The following is an 18,847-nucleotide window of genomic DNA, read 5'->3' as shown; positions in this document are numbered from 1 at the left end:
TCGGAGTCACAACGAGCGAATGGGCTGCCGCACTTGGGACCAGAGGCTTTCAGTCCCCTGCAGTCCTGCCCTTGACCAAGGTGCTTAGTCTGAATTAAACTGGCAGAAATGGCTGATGGGTAGAATAAAACAGAGGAAGTCACCCTCACTGAAAGTGATCTGCTAAGGAGAGGCGTGCCGGCAGACTGCTGACATTGAGCGCCACCTTGTCATTCCATACATCGATATCGACCCCCCCCCCCCCACCCACCCACCACCTCCCCCAGCAGCCCCATAGAGTAACTGTCTCCAAGACCGGACGGGTATCATCTTAAAGGCTGAGATTTGGCGAGTCATGGCTTGCCTGTGTTGGAGGGGCACTGCTGTTGTTTTTTTATGTTGCTCCTATCTTTCTTTCTCTATCTCTCCGGGCCCTGATTGGTGATAGCGCTGAAGCGGACAGGCAGTGAGAGTTAAGAGGACACAACCCCACACCCCCCCACTTGCCCTTTTGGGGTGCTTTGCCACTGGGTGGACTGGCTGGTGTCATCCCAGTAGGACTGCAAAGTGGAATCATCTGCATACACACATTCACTGTAATATTTGATATACACAAATATGTCACTCTTAGTTCCGTTTTCCCAAAAATAGGATTTATTGCTAATTATAAAATCCCACAGTGGTGTTATGATAAGTAATGTCTCAAACTGCTTTGGGTTTTTGAGTATAATCATTATTTTTAAGCCTACATAGATTTTTATCACTACAACTTTGCCTGTGTTGTTGTTTTTTTTTTTTTGGGGGGGGGGGGGGGAATTCCTGTTTAATTTAGTGTGCTGTCTCATCTGTCTAGTCAGTACTGTCCCCTAAATGACTTATGTTTTAAAGTGAGAGTATGGCGGTGGTTTTTTATCTGTTGTCTGTTTACATTCCACTATGTCTCCATTTTTTTTTAAGGCTGATTGTTTAGTGCAGTATTATGGTAACTGAGTTATGGGTGGCGATCTGGTTTTGGCTGGTATCCCTGAAGCCAACGTAAGTGTTTGGATGAATGGATGGATGGATTCATGGACTGTCTGTTATCTTTTGTGCCTTTGAAAGACCCTAATGTAGCATAAGGACGTGAGGCAACGTATCGAGTCGCTTTGGCCTGTCAGGTTGTTTTCCCAGCAAGCTGATTCTGAAGATGGATCTGTTTTGAAAACGTAACCGCAAGCAAGATGGCAGCAGTGGTGGGATTACAGAGGGGGCCGGATGCCCTTCACTGGAGAGCCAGGGGCTTCACGGACACTCGCGGCCCCCGCCGAGGCACCATCATGGGGGGAGGTGCTGCTTTAGGCTGCAGATCGGTTGCTAAAAGCTTTAAGAGATGTTTTGTTTTGTCTTGTAGCTAAGGGGGTGTTTTATCACAAGCTGAATTGGTTTCTTCCGTATTTTTGAGTAACGTGCTGAAATCCATGAAGAATAACCCCCCCCCCCCCCGTCCAACCTGTGCAAGACATCTATAAACTCACCGAGGCTGCTGCTCGATTGAACTTTGAACCGGTCGTCACTTGGGTTGCCATGGCTGACAGAGACGTAGTGGGTAGATCCCTCGTTCGGTTGGTCAGTCAGGAATACCACGGTATACCGCACTCTGGTTTTTTGACAGCAGAACCACTGGGGGTTTCCCCTTGCGGCTGGTAGTCAGAAGCAGAATCTGCAGGTACAGATTTTAATTCTCGCTTTTCTGACATAAGGGGGCTGATTTTTCGTCTGGCTGGGGCGGCTCAATAGAGGGAATCGACATGCGGCAGAGATCGAGCGGCAGCCCACACGAGCGAGGCCTCTAACTGGCACCGGCGGGCACACGCCTAGTGCTCACACGGATGTACACCCACGCGTGCCCACTTTGCACACTCTCCCTCTCCCGCCTGGTGAAAAACAACCCAATCCAAGTGCACCGACTGGCGCTTCTCTGTCTGCTCCTAGCGTGCTTCCCCTCTAAATGCCACGACTCCGTCCACCCCGGCGTCTTATCTGGAACATTCTGGCGTTGTTTTGTCAACAACAACGGAAGGTGACGGATGGAGGGGGGGCGTTGGGGGGCGGCCTGGGGTGGCCCCTCGTCTCCCCCCCACAAGATCCCACATGGCGATACTGGATCCAATAAAAAGGTTTTAAGTGGAGCCGGGAAGCGGCGTCCGCCCACGTCCTGCTGCCGAAGCGAGAGCTGGACAGCCGGCAGTGCTTGGCCTGCAGGGGGCGTTATACCGTCTTTACTGGCACAGCTTTTCATGTTTCGTTCAAAGATCGCCTTGGCCATATAGGCTCCGCCCCCTCCTCATGCCAAAGTTAGGCTGCATTTGGTAAATAATTATTCTGTGTCTGAAGCTTATTATTTTACTTTCTCTCCCCCCCCCCCAACAAGCCTTCCTGGTTCTGCTGGCTCATCAGATAGGAAACAATAAAATACTGGCTATCTTGTTGCTTCGCAAACCTGTCAGAAGCTTATGATGATAAGCAGAGCGGGGGATCACAAGCTCGCCCACCCCCCCCCCGATGACACTGCTGCCTCTTTCTGGAGCCCTTTGCTCGTTAACCTTGCCTGAGCACCATCCGGCGCCGCCATCATCCGCCTGGAATGGGAGGAGCGTGACTTGAAGTGGTCCTGCTTACAGACCGTGGTGAACATCCTCCCCTCCCTTGTAAATTTCAAACTCCCCTTTGAACAAGCGCGAGCGCGTGCAGGGCTGAGTCATTACAGCAGCCATGTGAGTCAGACACCCTAAGTACTATGTATCTAACTCAAAACAAGATTAGCGCCGTTTGCTAATGACCTGGTTTTTTCTAACCTATATTTGTAGTTGAGATGGCTGAGGGGCCGGCAGCTCAGGTTTAATGCTAATGGTCAGCAGTGGGTGAAGTTTGCGCGGGTTTAAAAGTTATTTCTCTCCCATATCTGCTGTCGTGATTTCTATGGTGGCTTCGCACCATCCCAGTACTTGTCTTCCCTGTGAGTTTTTCACCACAGGTGGCTGATTGGATGCTAGGCTGTAGTTTCCGCTAAGGACACCTCTGCGTTACCGATTCCTCGCCTACACCGCTGAGCGATATTGATTACCTTGCGTTTTTTTTTCTTCCCCCTGTAACCTTGCAGTAACTGTCATATGACACACACACCCACACACACACACACATAAAAGATTATTCTGTTGATGGGTCCGGCTGATACAGAGCTCACTGGAGGTGTTCTTGTTTCGAAAAATCAAAGTGAGAGGAAACGTGTCGTGATTTGGTTTTCGCGTGTGACATCCTGTACCTTCGCGAGAGTCGGGTCAGACCAGACTGTGACTGGTGTGATTAGCTTTCTGGTTTTTGAATCTGGAAGAGTGAAAGATATCCTAGATTTTGAGAGGATTTGTACTGGGAGCGAGAGACACGTGTGACAGTGACGCGTGTGTTAGCGTGTGGGCGGTGGTAATGAAGTGTTCTCCAAGTTGACGTGGACACACTGAAAACTGATGCATCCGGGCTTTGATGGATCAGAGAACATGAGAATGAGATGAGAATATTATCCACAGTGAACAAGGGGTTATTTCACAGGCTCCTATCTCTTAGGGTTGGTGTTCACAAATGGGGTTGTTGAATGGGGTTTGTGGTGTTGAGATGATGATGATGATGCTTTTTATTTGCTATGTGCGCAAATATAAGTACATTGAGATACTTTTTTCATGTCCTATCTTGCTCGCCTTTGAGAAACACACATGCTTTGGGTCCGAGCACAGGGTCAGGTCATTTATCCGGTGTCTCTGGCATCGTGTGTTTTGCCTGTGTGTGGTGATGTGATCCTTAAGGTGGGTCCCATGCATACCCTGGGGACAAAATTGACCCCAAAGGCACATGTCAGGTGACTTTTCTCATAGTAGCGTAATTCTTGCAGGAGCGTGTGAGAGTTAAGAAGTCGTATGAGGTTCGAACTGACCAGATATGGCAGACCTTCTGCAGTACAGATTTGGTTTAACTAGATGAGAACAGAGGCCAACTTGAGACTCGCTCCACCGTAAATGACGTCTCTGCCAAACACCAAGCGTTCAGCTTCTCGGTCCTTGGTTGGCCTGTGACTTTGATAAAGTTGTGGTGAACGCGGCGCAAATGCAGGGGGCGTCGGAATTATTGGGTCATTCCAGGGTTTCTTGGCCAATATAGCTGTATACCTGGGTGCTGTTGATTTGGTCTGATTTTGGGTTCCATTCCCCGGGTGGGAGGTGTTGAATAATCCCCAGGTTTGATGGAGCTCTTATGGTTTGATTTTGTTCTTGGTTTCCTTTGCTGGAAATTGACCATGGCCACCAGTCCGCATCCAGGTTCCTTCTCTGTAGGGCTCCTCGTGTAACTATGGCTCCATCTTCTCCCTCTGTACCATCACCGGTGCCCGGTTCCCCCCTCCTAGTACAGCGACTTCACCTCCCACATCTTCGGCTGCCCCGTGAGCCCCACAGGCTCACCAGCGAGTCTGTCAGCCACATGACGCTTATTCCTGGCTGGGCCGCTTTGCCCTGCCTAGCCTCCAGCTGTCGTGGTGCAGTCGCCTTTCATTCGCTTTTACCTGCACGCCGAACATCTGGCCTGACGAGGGGAGGGGGCGGGCTCTTTCACACAGGCCTGACCTCGTCGACCTCATTTCCCCTCCTCGAATCTGCCCATCATATCCCTGACAATGGGCCCCTCCCTTTTTTTTTTCTAGGTCTTGATTTATGTCTTTTTTTTATGACCCTTAAATGTAATAGGCTGCCCCCCGCAAAGTCCTTCTGTTGGACTTCCCTTAAAACATGAACGTAAACATAAGTTCAAGGCAGATAATTGATATAATAGGTGCTTTTTGTGACATCATAGGCTTGTTCAGGTGTGACGGAAACCTGGAGCGACGGATGTGACCAGTGTTACAGCTTTTAGCCACCGCAGAGACTTTTCTAGAAAGATGAGGCATTTTAGCATTGGTTGCTGTTGACTGTCCATGTATTTTCACCAAAAAGACATTCTCTTGTTTTGTGGTCATTATCCTCTGACTCTCCTTTTTCTCTTTTCCTCTTCCTCTCCATAAAACTGTCACACAGCTCTGTCGAAATACCTTAATTCCCTCGGCTCTCTTCCCTGACAGCCATCTCTCTCTCTGCCTCCTGTTCTGCCTCTTACATCCCCTCTTCATTTCTCTTTACCGCTCCTTTTCCCTCCTTTGTCTGTCTCACACAAGCCACAGAACAGAACCGCAGATGCCCATCCTGACTCTCACTTGCCCTGAAAATCGAGACTGACCACGGCAAACATTAATTAAACGGCTGTTGGTTTAGCAGTGTGCATCCTGGGCCCCTGTAAAAGCCTCGCGGTCGCTATTTACCATCATTCAGTTACGGCACGTTTATCACGGGGGTATAAAGTGCTCCGGCGCTTAGGGTCGTCCAGCCTCCTGCCTGTCATCGTTTTCTCCATCCCGCTCACCTCATCTTCTGTGGTCGAATTTGTGCACCATTCACACTATTTTTAAATGATGTCATAGACCCCACAGGGTCTAAACTGAACTCGCTAATAAACAGTTATATGCAAGTTGGACTTTGGTGGTGGGGGGCTAATACTGACTGAGTGAGATGTATTTCCAAGTGCATATTTGCTACAACCTCGAGCTCCCCACTCCCGTTAAAACTAACAGTAGTGTATGTACATTGTTTCAATATGTAGGGATGGAGAGCATTCTGTTGACTGTACTAGTCCTTAGAAAATCATAAGAGGTGCAATACAGCTTGATGTGACTCTTGTATAACTCAATCATCCCAGCACAATAGTCGCATCTCCTTTGGGCCCTTGAGCAAAGCCCATACCCTCCCCTGTGTGGAGCAAAAGCTAGCCTGTCTGGTCTGATCCCACAGGAGAACTACTGTAGCACAAAAGGTGCTGGCCCTGGCCCTGGTAGAAAGGTGTCAGAACACACAGTGCATTGCAGCTTGCATTGCAGCTTGTGGCATATAGGGCTGCATAGCGGCATACCGATCGGAACACCCATGCTGACCCCTGTCCACCGTCGAAAGCACCTACAATGGGCATGTGTGTGTCAGAACTGGAGCATTGGAATGATGTAGTCCGATCTGATCTGATGAGGCGCATTCTTATGTTACTGTCTGTGCATGGCTGGGTGCATGTTTCTTGTTTACCTGGGGAAGAGATGGCACCCGGATGCACTGTGGGAAGAAGGCAAGCCTGCAGAAGCAGTGTGATTCTCTGGCCAACGCTCTGCTGGGAAACGTTGGGTCCTGCCATCCATGTGGATGTTACTTACCGACACCTACCTAAGCATTGTTACACACCAAGTGCACCTCTTCATGGCAGTGGTCTTCCCCGATGGCAGTGGTCTTCCCCGATGGCAGTGGTCTATTTCACCCTGCCACCCTGCGAAAACTGTCCAGCAATGGTTTGAAAAACATGAGAAACAGTTCAAGGTGTTCATTTGGCCGCCAGATTCCCTAGGTTCTCAAATCAGTTCAAGTCCAACCATGGAGGCGCCAGCGTGCAACTTTAAGGACTTAAAGGATCTGCTGCTAATGTCTCGGTGCCAGATACCACAGGACACCTTCAGAGAAAATGGCCCCACGGGTCAGAGCTGTTTTGGCGGCGCAAGGGGGATTTACACATTAGGCAGGTGGTTTTAATGTGTTGACTGACTGGTTTGCGAATGAGTATATGTGTCAAGAGAGAGCAAGATGGGATATGCAAAAGAAGCATAGTGTGTACATAGAGTATACTCATACTTGGGCAAATGGCAAATAAAGCATCATGAATGATAAAATATGAAATGATGCTTTATTTGTGGTGTGCACAAATACAGATACTGGAAGGCTTCTTTTCTCGTATCCCATCCTGTTTTCCTTTGAGACATACACACTCGCATTTATATAGTTGAGAGTGAAACTTGAGGTCAGGGTCTTTACCTGGCAACCCTGGAGCATTTTAGGGGGATAAGGCCTTGCTCAAGGGCCTACCGATCAAAGGCATGGAGGCCTAACTCGCTCAGCCTGATCGCCCCCTGTGTGTTGAGCGTTGCGATAAATGGAATTGCACGAAAGTCAGAATGTCGACCTTCCACCTTTAGGCTGAGTTCAGATGTAGTTTGTGTTTTCAGGTTTAGTATGGGGTACGCGACCCCATGTGAGAATGGCGCGTTATGTTGGCAGAGGGTAGGTTGGCAGATAGGGGCAGTGACCTGGTTCCTGAAGGCTGCTGATTCAGACACAGGAAGAGCCCGGCTGTACTGCCGTTGTCGCTTTAGATTAAAAAAAAATAATAAAAAAACGTCAGCAAAGCAAATAAACACATTACAAAAGGCAGCACAAATTTAAAGTTAAGGAAAAAAAACGACCTGGTTGCATTTTATTTGCCTAAGCAGCGGTCACACCTTGTCTTTTTCTACCAGGTGGAACGGTGAGTCAAGGTTTTGCGGCGTTAATCAGCAGTTAATCTGAGCGAGCCCAGCACGAGCCGGATGCACGTTTGCCCACGTGTCCCATTTTCAGTTAAATAAATGCTCCATTCCATTAGTCGAATTTTGTTTCAGCTCGACCGCTTCGTCATTGCAGTGATTTACATTTGCGGCTCTCTGGGGCTTTTACTGATTTTAAATAATGACTTCTTACTCAACATATAGCTGCATCCCGAAGCAGATTGCAAGATTCACACCCATTCTCTTCATCCGAACGTGTCACTCAGTGTATAAATCACAAGTCTTAAATCCACGGTCTTAAACCTACAACCTTTGGGCTTTATGTTCTGTACCCCAATAACTTATCTGCTTTCTTTGGGACAGTGGTCTATAGCAAAAAAACCTGATTATCCTGCAAGAGTCCATAGATGCGTACTTGACCCGACGATTTCTTTCACTGTTTGCCAGCCTTTTTTTCCCTTCAACCAGATGCTGTTTGACAGGATAACCATACACTGCGTCTTAGGCAGTCTTTGGGCTTTGTGTTGGGGTTTTGTTTCTTGGAAGAGAAAATCTAATCTGATTTTCCCACAGAAACACTGTTCAACCGTTTAGGTACTCTTTGGATAAAGCTCCTGAATTAATATTTTAACTTTACTCCACTATGCTTAATCAATAATTGAATGAACTGCTAGTAGAATAAAATGTTTTAAACTATGAATTGAGTTTGACGGATCGATATGGCTAAGTAATTATGCAGTTGTATTTGGCAGTGTCATATATAGCATTCAGTAAAACGGCCTTAATTCTTTTGGTTACTTGAGTCGGCTTATGTTCTTAGTCTTGTAGCCAGATAATAAATAGTTAACCATTGTATTTTGGAGAGTATTTAGAGGTTGGATTAGCTGTGTCTTCATGCAGCTGACAGACCTTGAATCAGCACTGCTGGATTTGAGTTAAAGCATTAGCCAATCAAGTAAAAATGTACGTAACCAAGCAAAAATAACGGAGCGTGACTGCTCGCATGGCGCGGAAAAGAACTGCACAACTCGCTCTGTGTTTTACAGGTGGCCATCAAGATAGTAGACAAAACCCAGCTGGATGACGAGAACCTGAAGAAGATCTTCAGAGAGGTTCAGATCATGAAGATGTTGAGGCACCCACATATCATCCGACTGTACCAGGTGGGGGCCCTCCTTGGTCTTCTTGTCACCCTGTTTTGTGGCCCCTGATCCGTCCGTTTTTTCTTCACCGTCAGCCTGTCTTTCCTTTTCGGTGCATCAGTCGTCCTGTCACTTTCTGTCCTTTTCTTTCCCTTCTTTTTTCCTCTCCTCCAAAGCACAAACTTCCTTAATACTCTGTAGTCTTGACCTGGATTATCTTCATGGAAATATGCTATGGAATTATTATTATGCGGTTTTGATGAAAATCATGCCTGACTGTAGCTGCTGTCATCAACAATGGCAATACAGCCGTGACAGTCTGCTGGTCACGGTGTGTTTAAAGGGTTAAATCAGTGTTTCTCACACCAGTCCCAACACACCTGAAGCAAACAATGAAGAACACCGAATACCTGGTTCAGGCGCGCTGGGAGGGAGCAAAAATATGAATCGTTAGGGGGCCCTGAGGACTGGGGTGAGAAACACTGGATTAAATAAGTGATATACTGGTCTCACTGGGGCATTTTATCAGTCAAGTCTGGCAGTAACTCTCTCACCATAGAGTTTTTAATTTCATGTATGAATCGTGCGTATTAGTTGCTCGGAGTCTGCAGATCCCAGTTTCTAAGCCTTGCATGACCGGGCCTGTGTCTCACGGTAACCCTGTCGCATCACAGGTGATGGAGACAGAGAGGATCATCTACCTGGTGACGGAGTACGCCAGCGGGGGGGAGATCTTCGGTAAGCCAGCTTCTCGTTGAGTATATAAGGCCCAGAAAACACGTTCCTCCATATGCAACTAAATAATTCGAATCCGAATGGATTTGGCCGCTTGCACATTTTTGACGTTTGGTCCCCAACCCCCACCCCCCTCCCCCAGATCACCTGGTGGCCCACGGGCGCATGGCGGAGAAGGATGCGCGGCGGAAGTTCAAGCAGATCGTGGCAGCCGTCCACTTCTGCCACTGTCGCAACATCGTACACAGAGACCTCAAGGCCGAGAACCTGCTGCTGGACCACAACCTTAACATCAAGATCGCAGGTGTGTGGGGAGGGCTGAGGGGAGCAGGCAGGGGGGGTAGCGGACGCAGCCCTGCCAGCCTTAACCTATCTGCCCTCTCCCCCCTCGAAATAACAGTATTATTAAGGAGATCCCTGGTGAAACCAGCCACGAACAGGCTAGTTTTTAGTATTGTGTAATAGTCTCATTTCTCCTTCTGAGTTAAAGGGGATGTTCTCAGTGGCCAGGCTGCCTCACCGGCTGCTGAATAGCGAGAGAAGCTGAATAAACATCTGCAGACACCTTTTCTGACGCTGCTCCATCCCCATTCTCCTCTCCTCCCTTTGTTCTACCTCTCCCGTCCTTCTTTCTGATTCCCCCTCTCTCATTTCCTTGTTTTTTCCCCCCATTCCCCCCTTTGCCCCATTTCTTTTCTTGCTTCCTCCTTTTCCTCTTTCCCCCTTTTCTTTCTCTTTTCTCCATTTCTCATTTCGCCCTTTGCTCCTGCCCTTTCCTCTCTTTATTACCCCCCATTTTTCTCAACCTTTGTTCCCTTTCTTTTTCCATTTTTCATCCCTCACTCCATCTTTATTACCCCCTCCCCCCTTGTTCCCACCCTTTTCCCATTTCCCCTTTTTCCAATTCCCTCCCTTCTGTTCTCCTTGCTTCCCATTGGTCAGATTTCGGTTTCAGCAACATGTTCACGCGGGGCCAGCTGCTGAAGACGTGGTGTGGCAGCCCTCCATACGCTGCACCGGAGCTCTTCGAGGGCAAGGAGTACGACGGTCCCAAGGTGGACATCTGGGTGAGTGAGACAGCGGGGCCCCGATCCACCCAGCCCCTAGGCAGAGCACCGGCCTCCGGCCCCCCCCCTCACTCAGTCTCCCCCCTCTCCACAGAGCTTGGGCGTGGTCCTCTACGTGCTGGTCTGTGGAGCCCTGCCCTTCGATGGCAGCACCCTGCAGAACCTGAGGGCCCGAGTTCTGAGCGGGAAGTTCCGCATCCCCTTCTTCATGTCCACGGGTGAGCCCCCGCTGGCCCGGCCCCCGCTGGCCCGGCCCCCGCTGGACTTGTGCAGGCTGCTGAGGCCCATCAATAGTGTGACATCACTTAGAGCAATATGGTCACATGATTAGCTCCTCTGTCATTTACTGCTACAATGTTGCCACGCTTAATTCTCCAGGGCAGGTTATTGTTGTTATAAATTTTTTATTCTTGCCACAGGCATTGTTTATTTTTTAAACAATGCCTGTGGCATGTGTGCCTGTCTGTGATCAGCAGGTTGCTGGTTCAAATCCTGGGGCTGGCATTATGATGTCACCTTCAGGCCCTCGAGCAAGGCCTTTAACTGTAACTGGTCCAGAGAGATTGTCGTCTCTCCTCTCTGACCCAACTTGTATGTTGCTTTGGACAAAGATCATCAGCTAAATAAGTAAATGTAAATGTAAGCTGTTCACTTTGTAAAATTAGCTACATTTCAATCATGAACAATCACCTATTTCTGAGAACAATACGTAAATTGCCAGAAGATTTCTTTGCCAGTTTGGAGTGCCTTTTAAACCTCTAAGGAAATGAATAGTTTGCTTTATAGCAGATAGACCAGGAATCAGGAAGTGATCGATTTTATGTGACAGGTACAAGGGAAAACAATGAGATGACTGTGACTCGCCACTGTACTTTAGTGGGTCAGTTTGCTTCAGCTGTAAAGGAGCTAGAACAGTGTTTCCCAGTCTGGTCGTCAGGCACCCAAAGGCAGCCCACACTTTTGGTCCTCTCGGCTCCCCGGAGCAAAAATGTGTGGCAGGGAGCTGGGAGGGAGCAAAAACGTGGACCGTCTGTGGGTCCCTGAGGACTGAGCTGGGAAACACTTCTATAATAATCAATGAGCCAATGCTCTTCCCAGTGATCCAGCCTATGGCTAGGCTCCTAAGAGAAGCTGTTGATTACATTATGCCAGATGGACTGCTGGTGTTGAGTTGCAGTTTGTGGCGATCAGTGCGGTAACGACGACTTAGGCTTTTTCATGTGTGCGTACCCCAGACTGCGAGTACTTGATCCGGCACATGTTGGTTCTGGATCCCAATCGGCGCCTCTCCATGGAGCAAATCTGCAAGAACAAGTGGATGAAGCAGGGGGACCCCGACCCCGAGTTCGAGAGGGTGGGGGCAGTGCCGCCGGTCAATAACACGCGCCATTGCATCTCCTACATCACCACCCCCTCCTCTGCTTTGCACATGTGACTGTTTTGGTTCTGCCAGTCATTTTCTGATGTCGTTGGCCAGGCTTTTCAGAGGCGTTCGGCCAGTCAGATGGCTCAGTGACTTTTAACGAACGCCTTCCGATTCACTCTGCTCCCCAGCTGATAGCGGAGTGCGAGCAGGTGAAGTCGGAACGGGAGACGGAGCTCATCAACGAGCAGGTGTTGATGGCCATGGATGACATGGGGTTCAAACGCGAGGAAACGCTTCAGGTGAGGCCACTAGGGGGCACTGTCAGAAAACTGAGGTTACTGCCATGTCTTGTCCACATCTTGTAATACAGGGGAAAACAGTGTGTGATGAGATCGGGTGCATCCAGAATTGCATACCTGTGTGCCATGTAGTAAGAGAAACATAGATTGGGATGTAAGCCGTAAGTCCGAATCTTCGGTGTAGATAAGACAGTAGGCGAGCAGTTCCGAAGTGTCTAACCGATGCTACGCTATCCCACAAGGCCTCTGGAGTACTAACGTTGCTTGCTCGAAATTTTTTGTCAAGATGGCGGAGGAAGTCCTGTCTCAATAAATTTAAGTAGAAATCGATACCCAGTAACATAAGTTTACTCTAAGTATTCTTTTTTGTTTGTTTGTAATTTTGAACCGTTTTTTTTTTTTTAATCTTTTGGGGGGGGGTCAAGCTATGTTATTGGTAAACAAGTAACACGCAAGGTGGGGGCTGAAGTGTGTCCGAGTGCATGCATACTGTTCTCGTATATACATATACAGTATGTACTACATTAATGGTTGAGTAATAGATCTCTGGCAGTGTTCAGTACCTACTGTCTGAGTATGCTGTTTCACTCTTTTGTGTGAATGCCTCCCCAGTCACTCCAGACAGACGCCTATGATCACTGCAGCGCCATCTACAGTCTGCTTTGCGAGCGGCTCAAAAAACACAAGACGTTGCACTTTAAGCCTCCTGGTCCACGGGGCTTACCCATCCCCCTCAGCAATGTGCAGGTTAGGGCTGCGCGATATATCGTTTCAGCATCGTCATCGCAATGTACACACGTGCAACAGTCACATCGCAGGATGTGCGATGTTAAGTAACGCAAATTAAATTAAGCAGCGTGGACAACGCTTTTGGTGTTTTTGCTAAACGAACAAATGTCACGCTGTTCTTATTCTTAATCCACAAAAGTCTGTCATATAATTTAGGTTAATTTAACGGTTTTTGGATACAAGGCCGACGCGCAGCTTTGCACCGGCAGCTAACAAACATGTCGATCACAGAACAAACCACCAATCACAAACATTCTCGATCCCAGCGCTAACCATTTAACCCAGTACTATTTTGTCACTCAAGTTAACTCCCATATGCGATAAGCTTCCTTAGTTTAATGCTCATGCACTGTTTAGTACTGATTAAGTAATCATTACCTTTATATTTGGGCAAAATCAGCTCTATCTTTCTAGAATGATTAATTATACCGATAGAGCAGCGGTCACTAACAGGCGGACTGCGGTCGGTGTCCGAACCCAGAAGCTGTCCCATACGGACCCAGACCGATAGCCAAAACAGAAAGTTATGATTTAAAACCTGATGGGACGCTTCTATTTTAACCGGCGCAGTTTTTGTAGTCTTTTCGGTAGTGGTTTAGCAGTAGAACCGCCGTTTCCCACGCCAGTGAACGTCAAACGCCTTTGACCGCCAAGCAAGATGTAGTTCGGCGTATGCAGCTCTTTGTTTGCTAATGTGTCATTAGTGTTAATAGCAGCAGCAAAGCGACCAAAAAAGCCATAATGTTCCTAACAGAGTGGCTGTTTAATAACAGCAGCGAAGCTAACACCCACAACCAAAAAGCCGTAATGTTCCTAAGAGTGGCTGATCTGTCCTAAAATCATACAGCTGAAAAGTTTTCAAATACAGTATGTATTATATAACATGTTGGATAAATAGACGTAGTTTATTGGTGATTTCATGTTCGTGGAAGTTTCCGCTTTTTAACAACTGTATAAAGTAATGTTATCTGTTATATAAATCAACTCAGGTGAAACAAAAATTGTACGTTTTCAGCATTTGGCACGCCACTCAGGATTTCAGACTCGCGCAGGAAATCTTACGGCAAATCTGTATTATTCCATTATAAACCTAAAATAAGCTATGTCAAAAGTGTATTTACACGGTTAATTTACACAAAAGCATTACATATGTTACATATGTATGCAGACATCTCGAATTGAATTGTATTGAATTAACTTGATTTGACAGTCAGGTACTGATTACATGCAGTGTTGATACAACTGATAGGCTACTTAAATATACATCACACTATATAGTAAGACATTATGATCTTCTGGAGCTTTGCCTCGAGAAATTTCCTCTAACTGGACCTCTTTAAATTTTAGTTGAATACCCCTGCAATAGAGCTATTGAACTAATTAGATTTTTAAAAAATCCCAATATCGCAATATATATCGCAGAAAGAATAAATATTGCAACGTGATTTCGCAATATCATGCAGCCCTAGTGCAGGTAGGCATCAATCAGCACCTGTAAGACATACAGACACCCAAGGATTATGCTGCTGTCTGACCTCTTCTTTACCCCCCCCCCCCACCCCCCCCAGATGGATGGCCCGATCCTGACTGTCCCTCATGTCCAATTAATCAACCCAGAAAACCAGATTGTAGAGGTCAGTTATCGTCTGCACCGCTGCAATTCATGTGACACTTATTGCAGAACATTAGATTCATTTGTCCTGCAATTTCAAGCTCCAACACATATATGTTTATGGGCAGCTCATATATACTTAAGAGATTATTTGATTACTAAAATCACATAATGCTTTACTAGGGTATTTTCGGTCACCTAATACAGTGTTTTCCAACCCGGTCCTCGGGAAACCCATAGATGCTCTCCCCTTGCTCCCTGCCAGACGGTTCACATTTTTGCTGCTGAGCAAAAAAACATGGACTGTCTGCAGGTCCCCGAGGGCCGAGTTGGGAAACACTGGCCTAATAGGTGCAAGTTTTTCCAAAAACACCTTGACTCATCTCTGTAGCTTGGTATTTTGCTGGAGGGCCCAGTAGCTACCAGGTTCACATTTCGTTGCCACTCTGTACGTGTGGATTTTGCTTATTCTCCCTGAATCATGTGGGTTTCCTGCCGCGGTCCAAAGACATGCAGTTAGATGAACTGAGGGTTAGGGCTCTGTGCTCCTGAAGGTTGCTGGTTCAAATCCCGTTGCTGTCAAAGGGAGGCCTGCTCTCTGTTTCACTTACGTGTCACTAAATAAGTAACTGAAGCTAAATAATTAAATGTAAATATCAGGGCCGTCCTAGAACTCTGTATTCTTAACCGCTTCATCGCCTCATAGCATCTTAGTTGTGGTGTTAGATATGAAGGCCTTGGGCTTTTTGTCAGACTTGGCTGAGAATCTGCTCCCCCGACGCTAACCCCCCTCCCCTTCCTGTGTCCAGCCCATCCGAAACATGGCCCTGGACAGCGACGAAGGGGAGGAGCCCTCGCCGGAAGCCATGGCACGATACCTATCCATGCGGCGGCACACTGTGGGAGTGCCCGACCCCAGGTGCCCCCGCGCCCCCCTCCTCATCCTCCACTTCCGCTCTCTCCCCATGCTTTCCGGTTCTTTCTCAGTAACATGGGACATTTGTGTGTCAATCTGTGTTTTGTAAATCTGTGTCCTGTGCTGCTTCTCCACACACAAACTCTTGCTGTTTTTTGGTTTTCTTAATGTTCAGATGCCTAGAAAATGGGTCCCCACAATGTGATAAAAACCTGTAACATTTCACCTTTCGGGAACATTTTTTTTTGGTCCCCACAAGGGTAAACTTCATAAAAATCTGAGACTGCAGTCAAAAAACTAAAAATGCCTGAAGTCTTGTATTTTGCTTGGTTAATTATGGTTAAGGTTAGGACTGGGTAGTGGTTCAGGTTGTCATGGTTGGGATTAGTGTTATGCCCATAAAGATAAGAATGCGTGGACTGTGTGTGTGTGCGTGCGTGTGTGTATATGTGTGTGCGCCTGTGTGTGTGTGTGCGTGTGTGTGTGTATGTGTGTGCGCCTGTGTGTGTGTGTGTGCGTGTGTGTATATGTGTGTGCGCTTGTGTGTGTGTGTGTGTGTATGTGTGTGTGCGTGCGTGTGTGTATATGTGTGTGTGCGCCTGTGTGTGTGTGTGCGTGCGTGTGTGTATATGTATATGTGTGTGCGCTTGTGTGTGTGTGTGTGTGTGTGTATGTGTGTGTGCGTGCGCCTGTGTGTGTGTGTGCGCCTGTGTGTGTGTGTGTGCGTGCGTGTGTGCCTGTGTGTGTGTGCCTGTGTGTGTGTGTGTGTGCGTGTGTGTATATGTGTGTGTGCGCCTGTGTGTGTGTGTGTGTATATGTGTGTGTGTGCCTGTGTGTGTGTGCCTGTGTGTGTGTGCGTGCGTGTGTGTATATGTGTGTGTGCGCCTGTGTGTGTGCGTGCGTGTGTGTATATGTGTGTGTGCGCCTGTGCGTGCGTGTGTGTATATGTGTGTGTGCGCCTGTGTGTGTGTGTGTGTATATGTGTGTGTGCGCCTGTGTGTGTGTGTGTGTGCGTGTGTGTATATGTGTGTGTGTGCCTGTGTGTGTGTGTGTGTGCGTGTGTGTATATGTGTGTGTGCGCCTGTGCGTGCGTGTGTGTATATGTGTGTGTGTGCCTGTGTGTGTGCGTGCGTGTGTGTATATGTGTGTGTGCGCCTGTGTGTGTGTGTGTGCGTGCGTGTGTGTATATGTGTGTGTGTGTGCGCCTGTGTGTGTGTGTGTATATGTGTGTGCGCCTGTGCGTGCGTGCGTGTGTGTGCGTGCGTGTGTGTATATGTGTGTGCGCCTGTGTGTGTGTGTGTGTGCGTGCGTGCGTGTGTGTATATGTGTGTGTGTGTGTGTGTGCGCGCCTGTGTGTGTGTGTGTATATGTGTGTGCGCCTGTGCGTGCGTGCGTGTGTGTGCGTGCGTGTGTGTATATGTGTGTGCGCCTGTGTGTGTGTGCGCCTGTGTGTGTGTGTGCGTGCGTGTGCGTGCGTGCGTGTGTGTGCGTGCGTGCGCCTGTGTGTGTGTGTGTGTGTGTATGTGTGTGCGCCTGTGTGTGTGTATATGTGTGTGCGCCTGTGTGTGTGTGTGTGCGTGCGTGCGTGCGTGCGTGTGTGTGTGTGTGTGTGTGCGTGCGCCTGTGTGTGTGTATGTGTGTGCGCATGCGTGTGTGTATATGTGTGTGCGTCTGTGTGTGTGTATATGTGTGTGCGCCTGTGTGTGTGTATATGTGTGTGCGCCTGTGTGTGTGTATATGTGTGTGCGCCTGTGTGTGTGTATATGTGTGTGCGCCTGTGTGTGTGTATATGTGTGTGCGCCTGTGTGTGTGTATATGTGTGTGCGCCTCTGTGTGTGTATATGTGTGTGCGCCTGTGTGTGTGTATATGTGTGTGCGCCTGTGTGTGCGTGCTCCTCCATATCATTTCTCCAGAGCCACGCTCGCCCTTATGCTCCCGCCATATTCCCCTGTGTCGGCGTCTCTCTGTCCGCACTGTGCTGGCTGTGTTCTCCACGTTCCTGCCTCTGTGCTGACTTCCCCACTCTTCTCTCCCGCAGGTCCGACCCGCAGGAAGACCTCCCGAAGGACATCGACCATCTCCGCATGGTCACCCCACCGCCCATCCCTTTCGTTGCCTTCGGCAACAACCACATGCTGGTGCCCCCGCAGAACCTGCAGCCCACACAGCAACTGGAGTACAAGGTATGGCCTTTAAATTAAAGGTACAACAGCAGTGCTCCTTGGGGAGTAAAAAAAAAAAAACTACCAATGCAGAGTCAGTATTTCTCCTATGAACACATTAAGTGCCTGTGCTGACCCCTGTCACCCGTGTGTGTGTAGGAACAGTCCCTCCTGCAACCCCCCACCCTACAGCTGCTCAACGGCATGGGCCCATTGGGCCGGAGGGCCTCAGACGGAGGCGCCAACATCCAAGTGCACGCCCAGCTGCTGAAGAGGCCGCGCGGCCAGTCCCCGCTCGTCACCAGCCCTGTGAGTGTGCGCATGCGGGACTGACTTTCCAGGCTTCCCTTGACTACTTACCTGTTTTGTTGCTGCCTTTTATTCTTTTATATTTTCATCAGTAATCTTTATTTCCTATACCGAATGACATAACCATACATAAAAATCCAGACAAACGTACACGTCTCAATAAAAAAGGTCTCCATTTTCAAATAAGTATCATTCTGTGAAATACGTCCTTTTTAAATTAAACTAAGTGGGTATGGCAGTATAGCTAGCCCTAAATAATAAACAGTTAAATAGCTGAATTAAGTTTCCCGGACATATGCAATATATTAGTAATATTAAGACTCATTAACTTTATAATAGGGGCCCAAATATTTATAAAAAGTGACTGTTTGCCTTTCACTGTGTATCTATTTTTTCTGAAGGGCGTAGTCACCCCATTATACCATTAATTAATCTTCAGTTTGCTGCTTTTTCCAGAGAGAGTATTAACTCGAGCTGCAGGTGGAGATGCAGTGGAGCAGGATTAGCACGCAAATTTCCAAAAAGTAGGATGGCATGGGAAGGTGCATTAATATTCATAAAGGAAGTACTGCCTGATGAACTTTGTGCTACGGTGATGATCTTTGCACGAAAAAGAAGCCATTCTGTTTTGCTAGCCACAGTAGCAGTGCTCGGCTAACTGGCTCAGCTAGATGCACGATATATCAGTTAACGTATCAGTATCAGCCAGTATGCGTTAAAAATCAAGATATCAGTGTCAACCTTGGCCAGTATTGCCTGCTGATATTTAAACTTTATCAATATTTAAAGCTAGCAGCATCAGACCTAAAGCCATTAAAATAAAAATTATTAAAATAATGGAGACGGTTGGACAATCAGATGTTTTCTGTAGTGGAGGACGAGGGATTTCAGCTCGTTCACTGTGTATAAGAGGTCTTAAAGTACCGGCCTGTGACATGTTTATGAAATAGAATAATAAAAAAATGATGCAAAGGCATTCCAGTAATCTGAGCCGACAAGCTC

At 47.8% G+C, this 18,847-nt stretch overlaps 1 protein-coding gene across 2 annotated transcripts in view; it reads left to right on the top strand.

The window, feature by feature from the left end:
• The window catches only part of sik3 (SIK family kinase 3), a 39,551-nt gene that overhangs the window by 3,448 nt on the left and 17,256 nt on the right, over positions 1–18,847 (top strand). For both annotated transcript variants that reach the window (XM_072701291.1, XM_023833451.2), the window contains exons 2-13: positions 8,494–8,610; positions 9,264–9,327; positions 9,467–9,628; positions 10,267–10,391; positions 10,486–10,609; positions 11,627–11,745; positions 11,946–12,056; positions 12,669–12,803; positions 14,414–14,479; positions 15,267–15,376; positions 17,413–17,557; positions 17,696–17,845. In XM_072701291.1, the coding sequence (XP_072557392.1) occupies positions 8,494–8,610; positions 9,264–9,327; positions 9,467–9,628; positions 10,267–10,391; positions 10,486–10,609; positions 11,627–11,745; positions 11,946–12,056; positions 12,669–12,803; positions 14,414–14,479; positions 15,267–15,376; positions 17,413–17,557; positions 17,696–17,845 (1,428 nt within the window). The remainder of the gene's footprint in view (positions 1–8,493; positions 8,611–9,263; positions 9,328–9,466; positions 9,629–10,266; positions 10,392–10,485; positions 10,610–11,626; positions 11,746–11,945; positions 12,057–12,668; positions 12,804–14,413; positions 14,480–15,266; positions 15,377–17,412; positions 17,558–17,695; positions 17,846–18,847) is intronic.

Source organism: Paramormyrops kingsleyae, chromosome 17 (assembly GCF_048594095.1).
Source record: "Paramormyrops kingsleyae isolate MSU_618 chromosome 17, PKINGS_0.4, whole genome shotgun sequence".
NCBI classification, from domain to species: Eukaryota; Metazoa; Chordata; class Actinopteri; order Osteoglossiformes; family Mormyridae; genus Paramormyrops; species Paramormyrops kingsleyae.
The sequence above is the reverse complement of the archived record's forward strand: the minus strand, read 5'-3'. Positions and strand labels throughout refer to the sequence as shown.